General features: G+C 35.0%; 3 protein-coding genes across 4 annotated transcripts; all 3 read left to right on the plus strand.

Annotated features, from left to right (window-relative positions):
* The first annotated feature begins 270 nt into the window (after positions 1-270).
* Positions 271-3,743, plus strand: LOC108222306 (uncharacterized). The gene is made up of 3 exons (XM_017396225.2): positions 271-1,619; positions 1,828-2,495; positions 2,601-3,743. Exons 1-3 carry the CDS (start codon positions 568-570, stop codon positions 3,617-3,619), a joined length of 2,739 nt encoding a protein of 912 aa, XP_017251714.1. The 5' UTR covers positions 271-567; the 3' UTR covers positions 3,620-3,743.
* A 1,063-nt stretch (positions 3,744-4,806) lies between these two features.
* Positions 4,807-11,964, plus strand: LOC108223834 (uncharacterized). 2 transcript variants are annotated; one of them, XM_017398270.2, is made up of 15 exons: positions 4,807-4,984; positions 5,794-5,855; positions 5,968-6,079; positions 6,166-6,270; positions 7,142-7,246; positions 7,414-7,497; positions 7,574-7,689; positions 7,814-7,915; positions 8,000-8,113; positions 8,226-8,282; positions 8,972-9,038; positions 9,129-9,182; positions 10,442-10,516; positions 11,076-11,111; positions 11,534-11,964. In XM_017398270.2, exons 2-15 carry the CDS (start codon positions 5,836-5,838, stop codon positions 11,624-11,626), a joined length of 1,140 nt encoding a protein of 379 aa, XP_017253759.1. In that variant the 5' UTR covers positions 4,807-4,984; positions 5,794-5,835; the 3' UTR covers positions 11,627-11,964. The 2 variants fall into 2 exon arrangements, with proteins under 2 accessions (XP_017253759.1, XP_017253760.1); XM_017398271.2 differs by having other exon boundaries at positions 4,850-4,988.
* Positions 11,965-14,608: 2,644 nt separating this feature from the next.
* LOC108223862 (UDP-xylose transporter 1) lies at positions 14,609-17,292 on the plus strand. The gene is made up of 8 exons (XM_017398310.2): positions 14,609-14,841; positions 15,276-15,410; positions 15,496-15,680; positions 15,770-15,837; positions 15,935-16,067; positions 16,261-16,422; positions 16,521-16,790; positions 17,052-17,292. The coding sequence occupies exons 2-8, from the start codon at positions 15,287-15,289 to the stop codon at positions 17,133-17,135; spliced, it is 1,026 nt and encodes a 341-aa protein (XP_017253799.1). The 5' UTR covers positions 14,609-14,841; positions 15,276-15,286; the 3' UTR covers positions 17,136-17,292.
* The last annotated feature ends 185 nt before the right edge of the window (positions 17,293-17,477 follow it).

Below are 17,477 nucleotides of genomic sequence, written 5' to 3' on the forward strand. Positions count from 1 at the left end.
CTTTCCTTAACATCTTAAGATTTTAGATGGACTGATTCTCTACATGGTATCATAACTCAAATTTGCCGTAAGTCTCAAATTCGACTCTCCATCACCCTCAATATTGTTGTATTTAAATGGACTCAAAGGAAATATTATGCCCAAAAAATGGGCAGAATTGGTCACTTAAAAATTTATAAATTAATGCATGTTTTTGTATTGGCTAGTACTACATGCACACTCATTTTAATGCTCCACTGCAGATTAAAGAAGTAGAGGCTTCTTCTCGGGATAGAAGTGCCCTCTTATCACGCCTACAATACAGGCTTTCAATTAGCTCGTTTTCATGATTTTGTAGGAGAAGCAAGGCGTGACATTCATACATTTAATCATCTTTATTATCGTAGACGCCAACTCCATGTGAGCCTTTTGCGTTTCTCATGGGGGGTGTCTTTCCATAGCTTTCTTGCTCTTTTCCTGTTCACTTAAGCACAGATCACACATCTCTCTTTCTCTCTGCTTGATTCTGATATTATTTGCATGTATAATACATCTCTGCAAAGAAAAAAAAATTGAGAACAGTTGATTATGAAAAGCGGGGATTATTTTGATGGTATGCTTAGTGATAATGCTGGAGGAAAAGCTATTAAGTTGAGAGTACAAAAGAGTACCTCGGGTAGGCTTGTGACAGTGCTCACTTGTCTCCAGTTCACCTTTGCAGTTTACGCAACGCTCCTCTTGTATCACATGAGCCCTTCTTTGGATTCGAAGGCAAGTCCGGACTTTTCATGGGCTACGCGAATTGCACACCAATGGAAACACTTGATCGTCCAGCCACACGTAGTGAGTCGATACCAGCAGGCTTTGAAGCAAACGACGGTGTGTGAGAATGAGAATATTGATTTTGTGCAGAAGAGGTCTAATGATGAGGTGATGATTAGAATGAGGAGGGAACTTTATGAGGAAGTGCTTGATTATCAGAGCAAGTCTTTTGGCAGGGAGACGCTTACTGAGCTGATGGCAATGAAGTCCAAGTGGGATTTAAAAGGTTCGAACATTCCTAAAGTGACTGTAATTTTGAATCATTTCAGAAGAAGAACACTTTGTGCTCAGCTCGAGTCTTTGCTTCATCAAACACTACCCTTTCACCACGTCTGGGTACTTTCATTTGGGAGTCCGAAAGAAGTTATCTTAAAGAGAATCGTGGAGAGCTACAATGATTCCAGAATAAGTTTCATCAGCTCAAGCTATGATTTCAAGTATTATGGAAGGTTCCAAATGGCCTTGCAGACCGAAGCTGACCTTGTATACATTCTTGACGACGACATGATCCCAGGTACAAAAATGATACAGATATTATCACATGTTGCAGGGACAGAGAAGTATAAGAACTCAGTACTGGGAAGCATTGGGAGGCTTTTGCCTTTTCGACAGAAAGACTTTAGCTTTCCTAGTTACAGAAAGTTTCGATCAAAAGAGGCTGGTCTTTATTTGCCTGACCCTGCTTATAATATCACAGTTGAAAAGATGGTGCAGGTTGATTTTCTTTCTAGCTCTTGGTTTCTTTCAGCAGACCTTGTCAAAACACTTTTCACTGAAACACCCATCACTTTCATGACCGGTGAAGATCTTCACCTAAGGTATGTAATTTTAGTAATTTAGTTTTCTTAGTTTGCATAAACTACGACTTAGATTTATAAAATAGATGATACTTAAGCGACCAAATCTAATCATATAGCAGTGCAGGCCTATATAGTGTAAGGCACGACAATTACATGACCCTTTCGGTGAAGCATTAATGTATTATGGTCATGGTTCTGATGACTATCAGTGTTGGCATATATGCAGCTATCAGCTTCAGAAGTACAGAAATGCTGGTTCATTTGTTTTACCTGTTGATCCAAAAGACAAAGAAACCTGGGGTGACAGTGAACATAGGCTTGCTTATGTATCCGAAACCACAGTCATTTTTAAAGATATAGTTGAAGTCCGCGATGATCAATGGTGGAGGGCCCTCTCCAGTGGTTATGTAACACAGTGGGCTGCAATGTATCCTCAAAGAAGTGATGCACTTTTTTATGCCCATTCTGTTGAGGAAGCTAAAGCTCTTGCGCAGCTTTTTATTAAGTTCAGGTCCACTATTGGCAAGAAGGCATACATTGCTATCTCTGGAGGAAAATTTTGCGCTTGTGAAGATGCTGCCTCTGCCTTAAGTTGGTCCAAGGAAGTCTGTAAAGAAAGAAGATTTAAGATCTTTGATTTGGGAATTGACACCATTCTAGGAATTTCAAACTCAGAAGTGCCTGTGGTACAAGCAGTTTATGCTAGTATGAAAGGACTGATCAAAATTCATAACCCAAGTGTAGTGATCGCAGTGAGTGATATTGATCTGAATGTGTTGAAAGCATTGAAAATGGCTACTGAGACTAATTCAAAGTCAACACTGATTTTGCTACCAAGGCCTTCTGTGTCAAAGGTTACTTGGATTGCTGATTTACGCGCTACAGCATTGTCAAGTAAGAGCGATAAATCTCAATATAAATGTAAATCTAGTCAGAGATTTTTTTTTTACCATAGTAGGCATATTTATGCAAATAAAATCTAATTATTTTCTTGTGCAGAATGGAACTGTATGCGGATATCAATAAACATCATCACGCAGGATCGTGCTCATTCATTGGCAAGACTACTGAAGTCTCTCAGCACTGCTTATTATCTTGATGATGAAATCCCTATCAGTTTTAACATGGATAACAAAGTAGACGAGGCCACCCTAAAACTTGTGCAATCTTTTAAGTGGCCGCATGGTCCTAAAATCCTCAGGAGAAGAATCGTCCAAGGAGGACTCATCCGCGCAGTAAGTGAAAGTTGGTACCCCTCCTCAGATAATGACTTTGGCCTCCTCCTTGAAGATGATATTGAAGTCTCACCATACTACTACTTATGGATCAAATACGCACTTCTGACCTACCATTACGATCCACAAGCACCTCTCCCAGAGCTCTCATCCATCTCTCTTTACACCCCCCGTTTAATAGAAGTAGTAAAAGAGAGGCCTAGATGGAATGGAACCGAATACTTCAAGCACATTCATCCAAACACGCCTTATCTCCATCAATTACCCTGTAGTTGGGGCGCAGTCTTCTTCCCAAAACAATGGAGAGAATTCTATGTATACATGAACATGAGATTCACCGCGGATGCCAAGAAAAACCCAGTGCAAATACCAAAGTCAAGAACAAATGGTTGGCAAGCTTCATGGAAAAAGTTCTTAATAGACATGATGTACCTCAGAGGGTATGTGAGTCTGTATCCAAATTTTCCGAACCAAACCAGCTTTTCGACCAACCATATGGAACCCGGGGCACATATTAATGCAAAAGACAATGTACTTGATCACAGCAAAAGTGATTATGAAGTGCCATTGTTACAAGATCATTTCATCAACTATTTGCCAGATGGTAAGTTGCCACCAGCTTCAAAGTTGCCATCACTCAGCCTTTTTAACCAGGCAGTTTCGCTCAGAGGACTCAAGGCCGCAGGGGCAAAGCTCAGACAGGATGTGCTTCAATGCAATATTACACAAACAGTCATTGTTGATCATCAAACAGGCCTACCTTCACATTGTGCAGTCATCTGATGTCAAGCATCTGGTGGTTACTAACTTCACATTGTACAAGATTCTGAATTACATTCATTTTTACTTTTCCAATCTGTACATTGATGCTACCTACTTTAATATATACAACCACTGATGAACGATTCCTCGAAAGATTAACGATTAGTTATATTTTTTAGAAATCGAATAGATCCGGTCTTATACACATGTGAGGAAGGTAATAGATAAGAAAGAAGTTGAGTTCTTCTTTCTTTTTTATCACTTAGGAGCTGTGTGAGATGAAAGTCTCATGCACGATTTTGAATGAGCGAAAAAAGTGAAGAATTCCTTTTTCGACTCTGACTCTCCTACTCTACTCTGTTTTTCTTTCTATTTTTTCAAAAGGCTGCTTTAACTTGGCCACTCGAATTTTCGATACTCCTTCTCCGGTCCTGACATCTCGAGATTTTCAGAAGATATGTTACTAGAACTATATTACACTGGAGCTAAACATGGGTTTTGTTCATAGTTGTGACTTGTGATTGGCCTTTTCCTGGCCGAATTTAATCATCTATTCAAAAAATGATAGAAAATGTGACAGGGAAACATTGTCCTGAAAAAAAGGTGATGGTGGTGAATATAAGCATCACATTCATTTTATCAAGGTTGATACTCTACAGTGAAATGCATAAATTCAGTTGTCGTCCACTTTAATTTGAAATTCCAAAACTCCTTGAAAACGAGAATCTCATTTTTCAAGCATAGCATCTTTCTTTATATATACTCAAAAGACCAATATTTTCCCAACACCTCATCAACTTTATATATTGTCATTGGAATCTAGTCCATAGCTCCTTCTCATCAATCTTTCTTTTCCAATTACATGTCATTCATAATTTGTCCCCATGCTACTGGTTATAGGGGAAGATTATAAAATTTTTAATTATATAATTTTATATTATTATTAAATAAATCTCCAAAAAATTCAAATTTTGATTACAGATGTGTTCGGAATTCTAGGAAACCGACTAAATACAAAAAAAGGAGATTAATTATAAAATAAAATAATACGCCATTTTGACCCTTTTTTTTTCTTTGTTACAATTCATGTTTGAAAGGCCAGCAAAAATTCAACATGTTAAAGTCTCTGGTGACACATGTTACCTTCTTACAAACTCGACAAAAGTATCACTAGCTTTATTGTTATAATTATATTATTATTTTATAATTATATTAAATTATTTATTCCATTATTATTCAGTTTCTTTCTGCTTCTCAAACATACCCGGAGAGAGAAACATTTTCATTCTTGCCGATCTCTCCTATACATACACACAAATACATGTCCGTATATATATATCGACGCCCATATTTGTGTTCATATTGCTCATTCTGCTCCACCCACTTGTATGTAATAACCCTAATTTTGTTTTTGGTTTTTGTTAATGCTGTTGAGTTGCTTTTGCATTTTTGTGTTGAGATTTTTTGGTTTTGATTTAATGTTGTTTTGGGTGATTTGTTTGTCGGGAAGTGGATTAGATTTGATTTGTGTTCGTGGGTTGTGTTTATTTAGTTTGTGTTGTGAGTTGAATTGGGGTTTATGAAATGAATCTTTGTTTTGTCTGAATCTCGTTTTTGAGTCTGGTAGTTTTGTAAGAAGTGTTGATTTGGTGAAATGGGGTGTTTTGTTTGATGTTGATTTGAGTTTTGTGTGTATGTAATATAGTTTGGTGGTGATGTAGGAAGTAGGAATGCTTTGATTTGAATCCGCCTGTTAGAATTTGTTGTGCAACTGAGTTGTGTTTTGTATAGTATTTTGATGGAAGGGTTTCGAGGGCTGGAAATGGGTTTTGTGTGTGAACGTTGATTGTCGAGTGAGTGGATGTGTTGAACTTAATTTAAGCTTGCTAAGGAAACCTAAAAAGATGGTTCTACTTAGTACTTAACGAAAGTTTTGTTTGTTTGTTGCTTTGTGACAACAAGAGCTTTTAACCAGGTTTCATTTATCTCAATGTATCAGTTAGTTAATGAAATTGATGATATTCTTGTGAATGGAATAAAATGCTTGTATAATATTTTTGATCATTAATGTGATGTTAAGTTATATATATATGTGATGTTTCTGAAAAAAATAGGCCAGCAATTTTGTGAATTGTATGCTTTGTTTTACATTGATTTTGATTTATAAAGATGCTCAAGGAATCAGTTTTTGTCAGGACGTAAGTACTAACCTTTTTAACTGAGGAAGTTTACCAGACATGGGAAACATCCATCGCAGGTTTGTGAGGATATATGTTTTTACTTTTAAATTTTACGAGTGATAACTGAAAGTTTTGTGATTTGGATTCTAGTTAAATCTGACCTGCTTGCTTCATTTTCCTTATTTTCAGTGGCCCTTTTAAAAAATCAAATGACAGTGCAAGACTTGTTATAACAACCATCATGGGAATGGTATTCGGTTATTTTATTGGTATTTCATTTCCGTCAGTTTCGCTTACCAGGGTAAGTTCTCATTTATGGGCACTGAGCAGTACTTCAATTTCATAACATCATCTATTTCATAATTGTCATATGATTAAATCTTTCAGATTAACTTACCTTCGAGCCTTATGTCATCCCATGATAATATCAAAGTTGCTGACCGTAGTTTTCCTGAAAATCTTGGTTCGGGTAACACACCTACAATACCTAAGGTACTATTTTCTCGCCGCTAATATTTCTAAGCTTGCTGGAAATGGATTTTTATTTACCACATACCAACATAATTGTCTTCCTTTGCTGTTCAGGTCTCTGAGAATTCTTTCGTATTTATTATTAATAGTAACATGACTAGTAAATTAATTGGTGAAAGGATCTACTTCTGAAACGAAGTGGACTAAATGAAAATCCCAATATCCACCACATCGCACATTTTTTATGTATAATTTTATATGATTTACTACTACATATGCTTTACTGTAATACTTGTTCTTTTTTTCTTTTTTTATGGTGACACCAATGTTCGTAGAATTGATAAGGAAGTTAAGAAGGAACTTATCGTAACTTGATCTGTTTATTATGAAAATTATGGAAACAATTCATATCGTAACAGAACTTGCTATTGAAATTTGTCAATTGAGAAAATAGTGAGTAATAATGTAGTATTTTATGTGAACCTGGAAGTGGAGTTGGGGTTTGGGATATTCATAACAGCCATTGGTTAGGCTTAAATATAAGATTCGGAAAGGAGCTGAAGGTCTTAAGGTCCTTGCTGTTTATGACATGAACTCAATTTGGTATTGCTATCATAAATATATCAAATTCCAATATTTTAATGTATATGGGTGGGACACAGTTACAAATGCACAACTCTCTTATAAACCAAGAATTTTAAGTACTTTCACTAGTATGACCAACAGCTAGAAAGTGGTAAGCAGTTCATAGGTTATTGTTCAGATATTAATAAGCTACGTTTGGTAAGTAATTGGCATATTAATACACTATACCTGCGCCGCCTAATATTTGAGCGAAAGCTTTAATGTTTTACATTGGCTTTATTTTGGGATTTTTTTGATTTGCTTCCAGATCTTTGTTCCATCTAATCCTCGCGGTGCTGAGACGTTGCCTCCAGGAATTGTGGTTTCTGAGACAGATTATATGTTAAGAAGATTATGGGGTGATCCAACTGAGGTAACTTCTTCCCCTTTTTTTTTTGCTAAAGAAGGTAACTATTTTAATGATAATGAAGAAATTTTCTGTATACATTGTTTGCATGGCCATTGTCCTATTCTTAACTTTTATCTAGATTAGCTTTCCGCAGATTTTTGCAATTTCTTGACTAGCAAATTTCTTTTCAGGATATTAAAAAGAAACCAAAGTACCTGGTAACCTTTACAGTTGGTTTTGATCAGAGAAACAATATTGATGCTGCAGTCAAAAAAGTAATTCATTCTATTTATTTACTGCATATCCTAATATTGCATAGGTACTGATGCTTTCCATGATGTTCTTTTGTAGTTTTCCGATGATTTTCAAATTATGCTTTTCCACTATGATGGTCGAACTAGTGAATGGGATCAGTTTGAATGGTCAAAGCGTGCCGTTCATGTCAGCGTTAGGAAACAAACAAAATGGCAAGTTTTTCATTGTTTTATTTCTGTTGATTATTTTTCATAAATTATGTTCTTCATAGCACGTTGTATGGTTGTTATGAAGAAACTAATATTGGTGTTCTCTCTCTGCTTTGAAACCTATTAGGTGGTATGCAAAGAGATTTTTGCATCCTGATGTTGTAGCAGCCTATGATTACATTTTTATTTGGGATGAAGATCTTGGTGTTGAGCACTTCAATGGGGACAAGTATTTTTCTTCTCCTTTTCTGTGAATATCGATCGTATGTGATGTCTATTAGGTTCTTGGAATAATAAAGCGAGCAATCTGTAGGTTTATTGAACTAGTAAAGAAACATGGTCTCGAGATATCCCAACCAGGTCTTGAACCCAATAATGGACTCACATGGCAGATGACAAAGAGGAGAGGTGACAGAGAAGTTCACAAGTTCGTTTATCATCTCTTCCTCTGATACAATATATTCTATTGTTATTTTTTTTTTGTTTAAGAAATGTTTGTATAGCATAAAGTTTCACAATTGTTACACTTTAATTATCAGGAATACAGAAGAGAGACCAGGCTGGTGCAGTGACCCCCATTTGCCTCCATGTGCTGCGTAAGGCTCTCTGTCTTCCCATTGGATATCAATTTAAATGTGTTCATTGTGTTTAAGAAATATCTATCAACTCTATTAGTACATGATTAAACAGGAACCATCTAGGAGCAACCAACTGTCTGAGCATCGTTAATATATAACTATCTATGTCATAATAAACATCTATGTAAAAGATGATTATGATGTTTGTGCTGCAACATTAAATAACTATGTTCCAGTTCCTTATGTTGCTTCATATAAAAGATAAAAGTTCAGACTGCTTATTAGTTGAAAGCAAATGCCAGTGTTGAAACTTACTCCAAATTCTTAATTTATTAGTTATCCTTCTACATTGTTTACTTCTGTTCTCTTTTCCTGTTCTGAATCAGAGCTCTTGCTCATCAAGTAACTCAGATTGAAGATTAGCCTGTGCAGCAATGCAAGAAGCACAATGATGAGCGTTGTCAATTGACATTTTTTACATTGAGTTCGATGTCAGATTTTAATAATATCAATAGGAGTTCTCAAACCGTTTAGGAGTGTCCTTCCTGCCATATTAGCTGCAACAAATAAATGAAGTATGCAAAAATCGGTCGAGCAAGACCTACGCTACCCACACATGTTTATATTGTCATGTGTATATATATTTTTGAAGTAATTTGCACCCTTTGCTGGTAAGTAAATTGTCATTTGAAATTTTTTTCATCCAGATTTGTAGAGATTATGGCACCAGTATTTTCTCGAGAAGCTTGGCGGTGTGTGTGGCATATGATTCAGGTATATTTGGGTATTCCCAAACAAGTGATTATGCATTTTTTTTTCTAATGCTTATTTATTGAGTCATTAAAATGCTAAATATCTTTGTAGAATGATTTGGTGCATGGGTGGGGTTTGGATTTTGCCCTGAGAAGATGTGTGGAGGTTAGTGGATGCTTTACTTCTCCTCTGAAGCGCTAAGTTCCAATATTTTGAGCTTTATGTTATTTCATATATATTATTGTCAGTTGACATTTGTTTTCATGTGCCTGTGTGTGTGTGTGTGTGTGTGTGGCCACTTCTTGTAAAGACCTCATATAGTGACTACTAATGAATTCGCTGTAATAGTGTTAAAATACTAGGTTCAACAAAATTAAATATGTCAACTCTTTTTATATAGGAGAGGAACTGTGTTCCAAGTTGGGAGCAGTAAACATTGAGGGAAATATTGACATTCGTGAATCGAAATTGTTATAAACAAGAACTATACTTAGGTTAGTTTACTTACACCAGTGATTGAAAAGAAACTATTACATTGATAAAGTGACAGCCTAATATGCTGAATTTTCGTTGAAGCTATTACCCAGGTTTCTATTTTAAAGTTTGTATTTGATTTTACCCTATATATATGTATTTATGTATGTACGTATGTATATATAGAGTCCTCCAACACTAGAAACAAAGTTAGAATAGAAACTAGAAACCAGTGATTGCAACAATTATATTTAGTGATTGCTCTGTTTTTTAAATTAAATAAATATATATACAAGTCAACCTCCAATCACCACCACCACCGTCGATTCCGGCCGCCACCAAATTCGACGATTAACTGCAAGGAGGGGGCAGAAGAGAGATCGAGGGAGAAGGAGAAGGAGAAAAGAGTGAGGAGGAAGGTGGAAGGTGGAAGGGATGATGACGGTGTGTTTGCGGATGGGGTATGAATACGGGGCTGGTGGGTTGGGATGTGGGTGGTGGCGATGGGCGATGAGTTGGGATGGCTGTAGGGTTTGGTGGGTTGAGGAAGATAATCAATAAGTATAATTACGCTAATCAATGATGTTTCTAGTTTCTATTCTAGTATTTGTTTCTATTTGATCATTTGCACACACACACACACACATATACAAGATGTTGATGCTTTTATGATTGTTAACCCAAGTTTGTTAGCCAGACGATCTACATGAATGGAACTTGTGCATTATACGATGTCTTCGGCTATTATTTTATAATTGTATTATCAAAGATGTTGCGTGTATATACTGCACAAGTACAAACTCATCATTATCTTCATTATTTTGTTATTGACCTACTACTAGCATTTTAAATATCGTCTGCATACATTTGGTTTTTTGATGATTAAACAAGCTTGATTACAAAATTATCATTGGCGTACTAATTCTTTATGCTTCTCTACACTTCTACAGCCTGCACATGAAAAAATCGGTGTTGTTGATTCACAGTGGATTATTCATCAAGTAATTCCTTCTCTTGGGAGTCAGGTGAGACATTAACTTGAAACTAATGAAGCAGCTGTCTTTTATATGCTTGGACAAAGCTTTTTTGTACCGATGTAATAATTGGTATCTAAATACACAATTTATCGCTCAGCGCATGCATGACTCCTGAGTAAATATTTGTGAATTTATATTAAATGCCTTTGCATGTGTGTGTGTTGACATGCTGGTTTCAAGGATAGGCTTCCAAATGGCACTAAATAAGTGGCATATTGTCAAATGACAGTCCAAATAGTGTTCTTTAATTGTCACTAGGATGAGAGTGCACCACTTGTTTGCTGTCATTGCATCTGTAGCATGAGGCATCCCGTACATAATTAAAATTAGCATCTCAAATTCTTAATATCTTGATTAAGTAGATCATGTGCCTGTATTATCTTCATCACGATCTCTCATTATGTCGCCAAACTTTAAGAAATGTGAACAGATTCCATATTGAAATGAATTAAGTCCTGTGGAACTTGAAGTCCTTGTTTTGTTTATGATTTTGTTGAAATTCGCTTCATGGGTCAAAATTTTGACTATACTTTTAATCATATTACAGGGTGTCTCCGAGGATGGTAAAGCTCCATGGGAAGGGGTATGTTTTATCTGTTGTCTACTGTGTCTATTGCTTCTATTCGAACCATTTTCAAGTGTATATATGCATCTATTTCGTAACTTCGAGTATTTTAACTTCTTTGTTTTGGCAGTAAACTGAGATACCCTGAAATTTTTTTTATCCTTTTTTTTCCTGATGCATGTTGGATTAAAATTGTGCACAAGTTTAGTACCCAAAAGTAATTCTTATTGGATTAAATTACTTTTTGTCCATATATAAGTTATTTGTAAACTAGACAGAAAACTAATTAAAGGTACATTATGTTAACACAAAAAATAGCAATTTGAGAGTCTAAAATTATTTACATTGATAAATATAGAGTATTTCCCAACTATAAAATCTTTGAAGGGGAAAAGTTTTTTGCTCCAACTAGATTGAAACGACTCGTTTCATTTTTGTAGGTGAAACAAAGATGCAGAAGTGAGTGGGCTCTATTTCAAGACCGACTTACCAATGCAGACCAGGCATATTTTATGCAGAAGAAGAAGGGTTAATGCACAGCACATGTTTGGCAGCACCACCTTGTACATTTCCTTTTCTCGTTATCTCTTTATTCCATTCAAGGTATGCAAAGGGTCTTTTAAAGCCCTTTCCTTTACGCCAGGCAGATATATATATTATAGAGTACCGTGGGCTCCTGCATATTATGTACTATATGAAGTGGTCGAGAGGATGTAGGTTGTTTGTGCATATACATGAACGTTGAACTTAGAGGTTCAACTTCTGTACTATATCCGGCAATCTTTCCATGTTTGTAGTTGTACGGCTGCTAATTATCTGGTTGTTGTACTGTCGACAGATCAAAGTTAATGCTCAGAATTTATTAAGACAATTGACAAATAGTTGAGACCAGGTTTGTATATATTTTCACAAGCTTTCGCAATTTTCTTGAGATCTGAGTGTAATTTTAAGTTGCCAAGTCAACCAACAAGAATAAGTGTGATGACCCATACTCCCATGAGTCCCAACCCCAAAAGTGAGACTGAATAACCGCCTGGTTGTTGAGGACACACACTACCCACTGATGGCCTATGTATAAATTGACATTACACAACCAGATTACCAACAAACTAATGAAGTGATAGAAAAAGCACCGAGAGCAAGATATACCGTCAAACATTTAATTGGGAGAAAAGAAAATACTCTCAATTTACAAATTTCTTTTAAAAGAATTACTAAAATATTCTATCAAACATACTTTTCATCTTTATCCATATTAATCATCTTGATTTAATGAGAAATAGTTAATTTCATTATGAAATATGACTACTAACAATTAATATGTCCAAAAAGGTTTATATTTATTCTTGAAAATAAAAGAGTCACAAAAAGTAATGAGAACAGATCACTGAAATTGAATCAAAAATGGATATGAGCAAATGTTGTATGAAAAAGAAAAAAAAAGTACACGCGTGTATGTAGTGAGATCTCGGAACAGTGAGTGAAGGGAAACAGGAAGCCAAGAAAGTTTAATGTGTCCATTGACTTCAATAGTTTACGTATAAAATTTTGCTACACTACTCAAAACCGGATCATTTCAATTAAACAGAGACCATGTGCACGATGGTAACGACTATAGTATACAGATTCATGTGCCTCAGATTTCATCCCTCCGGTACGGATAAAATCCAGTACTCCCTCCGTCCCCCTGAGTAGTATACATAGGGGGACGGGGACGCGGCACGGACTTTAATGCTCTTATAAAATGTAGTTGTGCAATCTATTTTTAAAATTTTTCTTTTCTGAATTAAAGTTTGGATGTTATATTTTTATACAGAAAAAGAAAATCTCAAAAATAAGTTCCGGAACTATATTTTATAAGAGCATTGAAATGCGTGTCGAGCAGTGAAAAAGAAATGTATAGAATTAAATGGGACAGAGGGAGTAATAAGATTAAGTTATATTAAATTATTCCTCTGTCTTATTTCTTTTGAAAAATGTAAGGGAGGTTTTAGTTTACTTATTTATCACTAATAATTATGGTGAATAATTTGAAATAAAAAATTCCTTTTTTCAATAATTATAATAATATAAAGGAACACGAAGAAAAACTACAAATTTATAGTTTTTTAAACTTACATAAAATTTGAAAGTGGTTGTACGTAAATGGCGAAGAGTGGCGGATATAGTGGGTGTTTGGGTGAAGCTTTTAGCCAAAGTCGAGAAGCATTTATAAAAAGTTAGTATCCTTAGATTTTGTTTCATGACTTCTACTTTTTTCCCAAACACTTTAATCACTTATTTAAGCTCACCCAAACGACATCGTAGCTATGGATGTAAAATAAACAAGTTGGTGAGGGGTTGGAGTAAGATGAAAGCCATTTTGTTATACATATCACATCTCTCACCAACCCAACTCATTTCTGTAGCTGCTTAGCCCCAGCTTTGCTTGCAATAACATCCATCTATCATTTTTTCATTTTCTCTTTGCCTCTCTCTCGCATTATTTCTTTTAAACACACTTGCACACAAATGGCCGTGCCACCTAATTTATGTCCCTTTTTATTCATAGTATCATAATTAAAATCTCTCTATTCGTATGATCTCTATCCCTTGACAACTTAGTCGCACAAATATAGTATATAAACATGTTTATATTATCGTATTATCAATTCATTATACAGACTAAAGTGCCAACAAACCAGGTTTACGTGTATATGGTTTAAACTATAGAAATACTCCCGGGTGAGAATTTAATAATTAAAAAAAATAATGATCAAATTTCAGTATATCATTGGCAACATAAAAGTATTTGAATAAAAAAGATGAATTTCATAATTAAAATAATAATAATAATCAAATTTCAATATATCATCTGCAATATAACATATTCGGGAAAAAATATAATCACCGCAGGAATAAAATATAAAAAAAAAAGAAAGAAAAGATGATAAAGATTCAGATGTATGTTTGATAATATATTTATTACATAATTTATAAATTTGTAACAAAGTATCTTTACCTTTTTATTAGTTACAAGTGGGATTATAATATGATTATAACCTTACCTCAGTTTTTGCAATACCAAATAGCTTGCTGTTTGCTTATAAGAGCCGTTAGAGCAACTCCAAGGGGCTCTTTAAACAAGCTCCTAAGTCTAAAATTTAGGAGCAAATCAAAATTTAGTGCTCCAATGGGCTCCTAGATGCTCTTTAAAAATTTAGGAGCCTACTCTCTCTCCTTTCTTTTAAAGAGCATCTAGTAGCTCCTAACTCAATATTATATTATTTTTCCTTCAATCTTCTCTCTCTTTTAGTTAACTTTTTCCTCTCATTTATATAAAATAAATATAAAATGTGAATAAGGAGCCAAATTTAAAGAGTAGCATTGGAGTTCTCACGTTTTCCGGTGTATTAACTTACTAGGAGCCATATTTTATATTATTGTTTAGGGAATGATTTAGGAGTACCATTGGAGATGCTCTTACTTTCTTCTGGAATTTGGACTGTATATAATAAGCAACAAATATTAAAGCACCCATCTGCAAGTAAACAAATAGAAATTAATTGTACCAAACCACCATACAACTTACAATTCCTCAATTAAAAACCCTGCAAATTTTTCATCCCATACAATACAAGCCTCTCTCTCTCTCTCTCTCTCTCTCTCTCTCTCTCCATCTCTCTCTCCCTCTCTCTCTCTCCAAAGTGACAGCCTTCCAGCAACTCTCCGGCTCCGACTGTCGGCGGCGTTTGTTTGATATCTGCAGGTGAGTGTCTACACAAGTCTGTTGCACATGCAGACACAAACACTTTTTATATGTTTATGTGTATTAATAAAAGATGTAAATGCTCTGTTCATCATCTCTACACAAAAGCTAGCTTTGCATATCTACTTATGTTACATTATTACACTTGTAAAAAAGAATTGCAAATTTGGTAAGAGATTTAGAATTCAGCATGAGATAAAAATGGTCGCGAGTTTGAGCCTCACGTGAGTATTTAAATTTCCGCAAAAACGATCACTAAATCTAAATGTACAATTTTTGACTTGCAATAAATACGTAGTAAATCTTATAGTAGCATCTGCCCTTGTTTTTGCCAATTTAAGAAAAATATTTTGTTTCGTAAATGTTTGTCATTAATCTGTCTATAAGAATAATATTTTTCAATATACTGTTGTTAATTAAGAATGGATTTGCAGTGAAACATAAGATGGAGAAGATGATGATGGGATTTCAACTGGGTGTGATTGGTGCATTGTTTCTATCGGTGGCCTCATCGGTGTCAATTGTGATTTGCAACAAGGCCTTGATGAGCAATCTTGGTTTTCCATTTGGTACTTAGTGAGTTGATTACTCTTTATGGTTTTTCTGAATGTTATTATCAGCTTAGTTAAGATTGTTGTTGATCATGATCATCAGCTACTACATTGACAAGTTGGCATCTGATGGTAACATACTGCACATTACATGTGGCCCAACGCTTGAATTTCTTCGAGACTAAATCTATTGATATGAAGACTGTCATCCTCTTTGGCATCCTTAATGGCGTTTCCATTGGATTTCTTAACTTGAGCCTTGGCTTCAACTCCATTGGTTTTTACCAGGTACGTGCATTTATTGTATGTAATTTTGATTTTATCCTCATATTTTTTATTTTTGTACCTTGCTAATATTTTGGGCTCGAGTGGTGCAGATGACCAAACTAGCCATTATACCATTTACAGTGTTACTGGAGACCATCTTCTTGAACAAGCAATTCAGGTAAGATATCTGCATTTGGGGTTAACTAATTATATTGTACATATACCGGTATGAGGTGTTTTTCGTCGCTAATTAATTTATTCATTCATGGTTGCAGCCAAAAAATAAAGCTCTCCCTTCTGCTCTTACTCATGGGAGTTGGGGTGGCTTCAGTGACAGATCTTCAGCTCAATTTAGTTGGATCAATTCTTTCTCTTCTAGCAATTGCAACTACATGCGTTGGACAAATTGTATCCTTTCTTATATCTCCCCTGTCTTGATATATATCCGTTTGTCCTAAAAAAAAACTGTTACTATAAAAAAAAACTTATTTTAGAAGAGTAGCATTGTCATGCCCCTCTCTTGATTGAGTGTTGGGGTTTATATTCCTATCAGAGAAGAATGATGCAGGAGTTTACTCTTAACCAATGGTACTAATTTCAGCTCACAAACACAATACAAAAGAGGCTAAACGTGTCTTCCACTCAGCTTCTGTACCAGTCAGCCCCATTTCAAGCTGCGATCCTTTTTGTAACAGGCCCTCTACTGGACCAGTACCTCACAAAGCAAAATGTTTTTGCTTTCAGTTACTCTCCTCTTGTCTTGGTATACATATCTTAGTCTGATGAATTTGCAAATGAAAACTCATGTACACGTATCTGGGATTAAGTGATTAACAAGTGAAACTGTACAATATGATGCAGGGCTTTATCATTCTTTCCTGCTTGATTGCTGTATCGGTTAACTTCAGCACCTTTTTGGTTATTGGGAAAACATCACCGGTTACATATCAAGTTTTGGGACATCTGAAAACATGTCTTGTTCTTGGCTTCGGATATACTTTACTACATGATCCTTTCACTGCTAGGAACATTATTGGAATCCTCATTGCTATTGTTGGCATGGGTTTGTATTCTTACTTTTGTACCTACGAAAACAAAAAGAAACAATTGGTTGATCTCTCCTCTCCTCAGGTATGATTTTTCATCCTCTGAAATCTCTCTCATTCGACATAAAATTAATCTTGTTTGTGCTGTACAATGTACTATATAACGAGTAAGCTGTCGACAAAAAGATGCTGTATTCTTGTACAGGATACAGGCAGAGCAAAATTCTCAAAATGATTTTTTTTTTGACATGAAAATTCTCAAAATGATTACATTTTGTATTCTGGCTGCTTGTGTCTGTAGCATTTTATTTGCCTTAATTGCTGAGAGATATGTGATATATTTCAGGTTAAAGACAGGGACACTAATACACCACTTTTGGGACATCAGGAGAATGAGGTCAAGAAATCAAATAAGGATTCTCTTGTCTGAGAAGTTAGGATTTTGACATCAACTTATCTTTTAAGATTTTTGTGGTCTTTTTTTTATTTTTATACTTTTTTCTCAGTCAATTGAATGAGTGTAAAGGGTGGTAATTCATTATATACTTTCAATAATCAAATTACATAAATCGTAGGTTCAAGTTCAATATCAGTCATTCTTTAAAAAAATTGCACTTACCTGCATGATTAAGTTTGATTAAAGGATTTCTAGATTTTTTTTTTGAATTATATAAATTACTGAATTTTGATTTAAAAAAATTGTTTCTGATATGTTGAAACCGACCAAAATCTATGTGAAAAATTATATAGAACCATTTCATGTTAACTCTAC

This window comes from Daucus carota, chromosome 5 (genome assembly GCF_001625215.2).
Source record: "Daucus carota subsp. sativus chromosome 5, DH1 v3.0, whole genome shotgun sequence".
NCBI classification, from domain to species: domain Eukaryota; kingdom Viridiplantae; phylum Streptophyta; class Magnoliopsida; order Apiales; family Apiaceae; genus Daucus; species Daucus carota.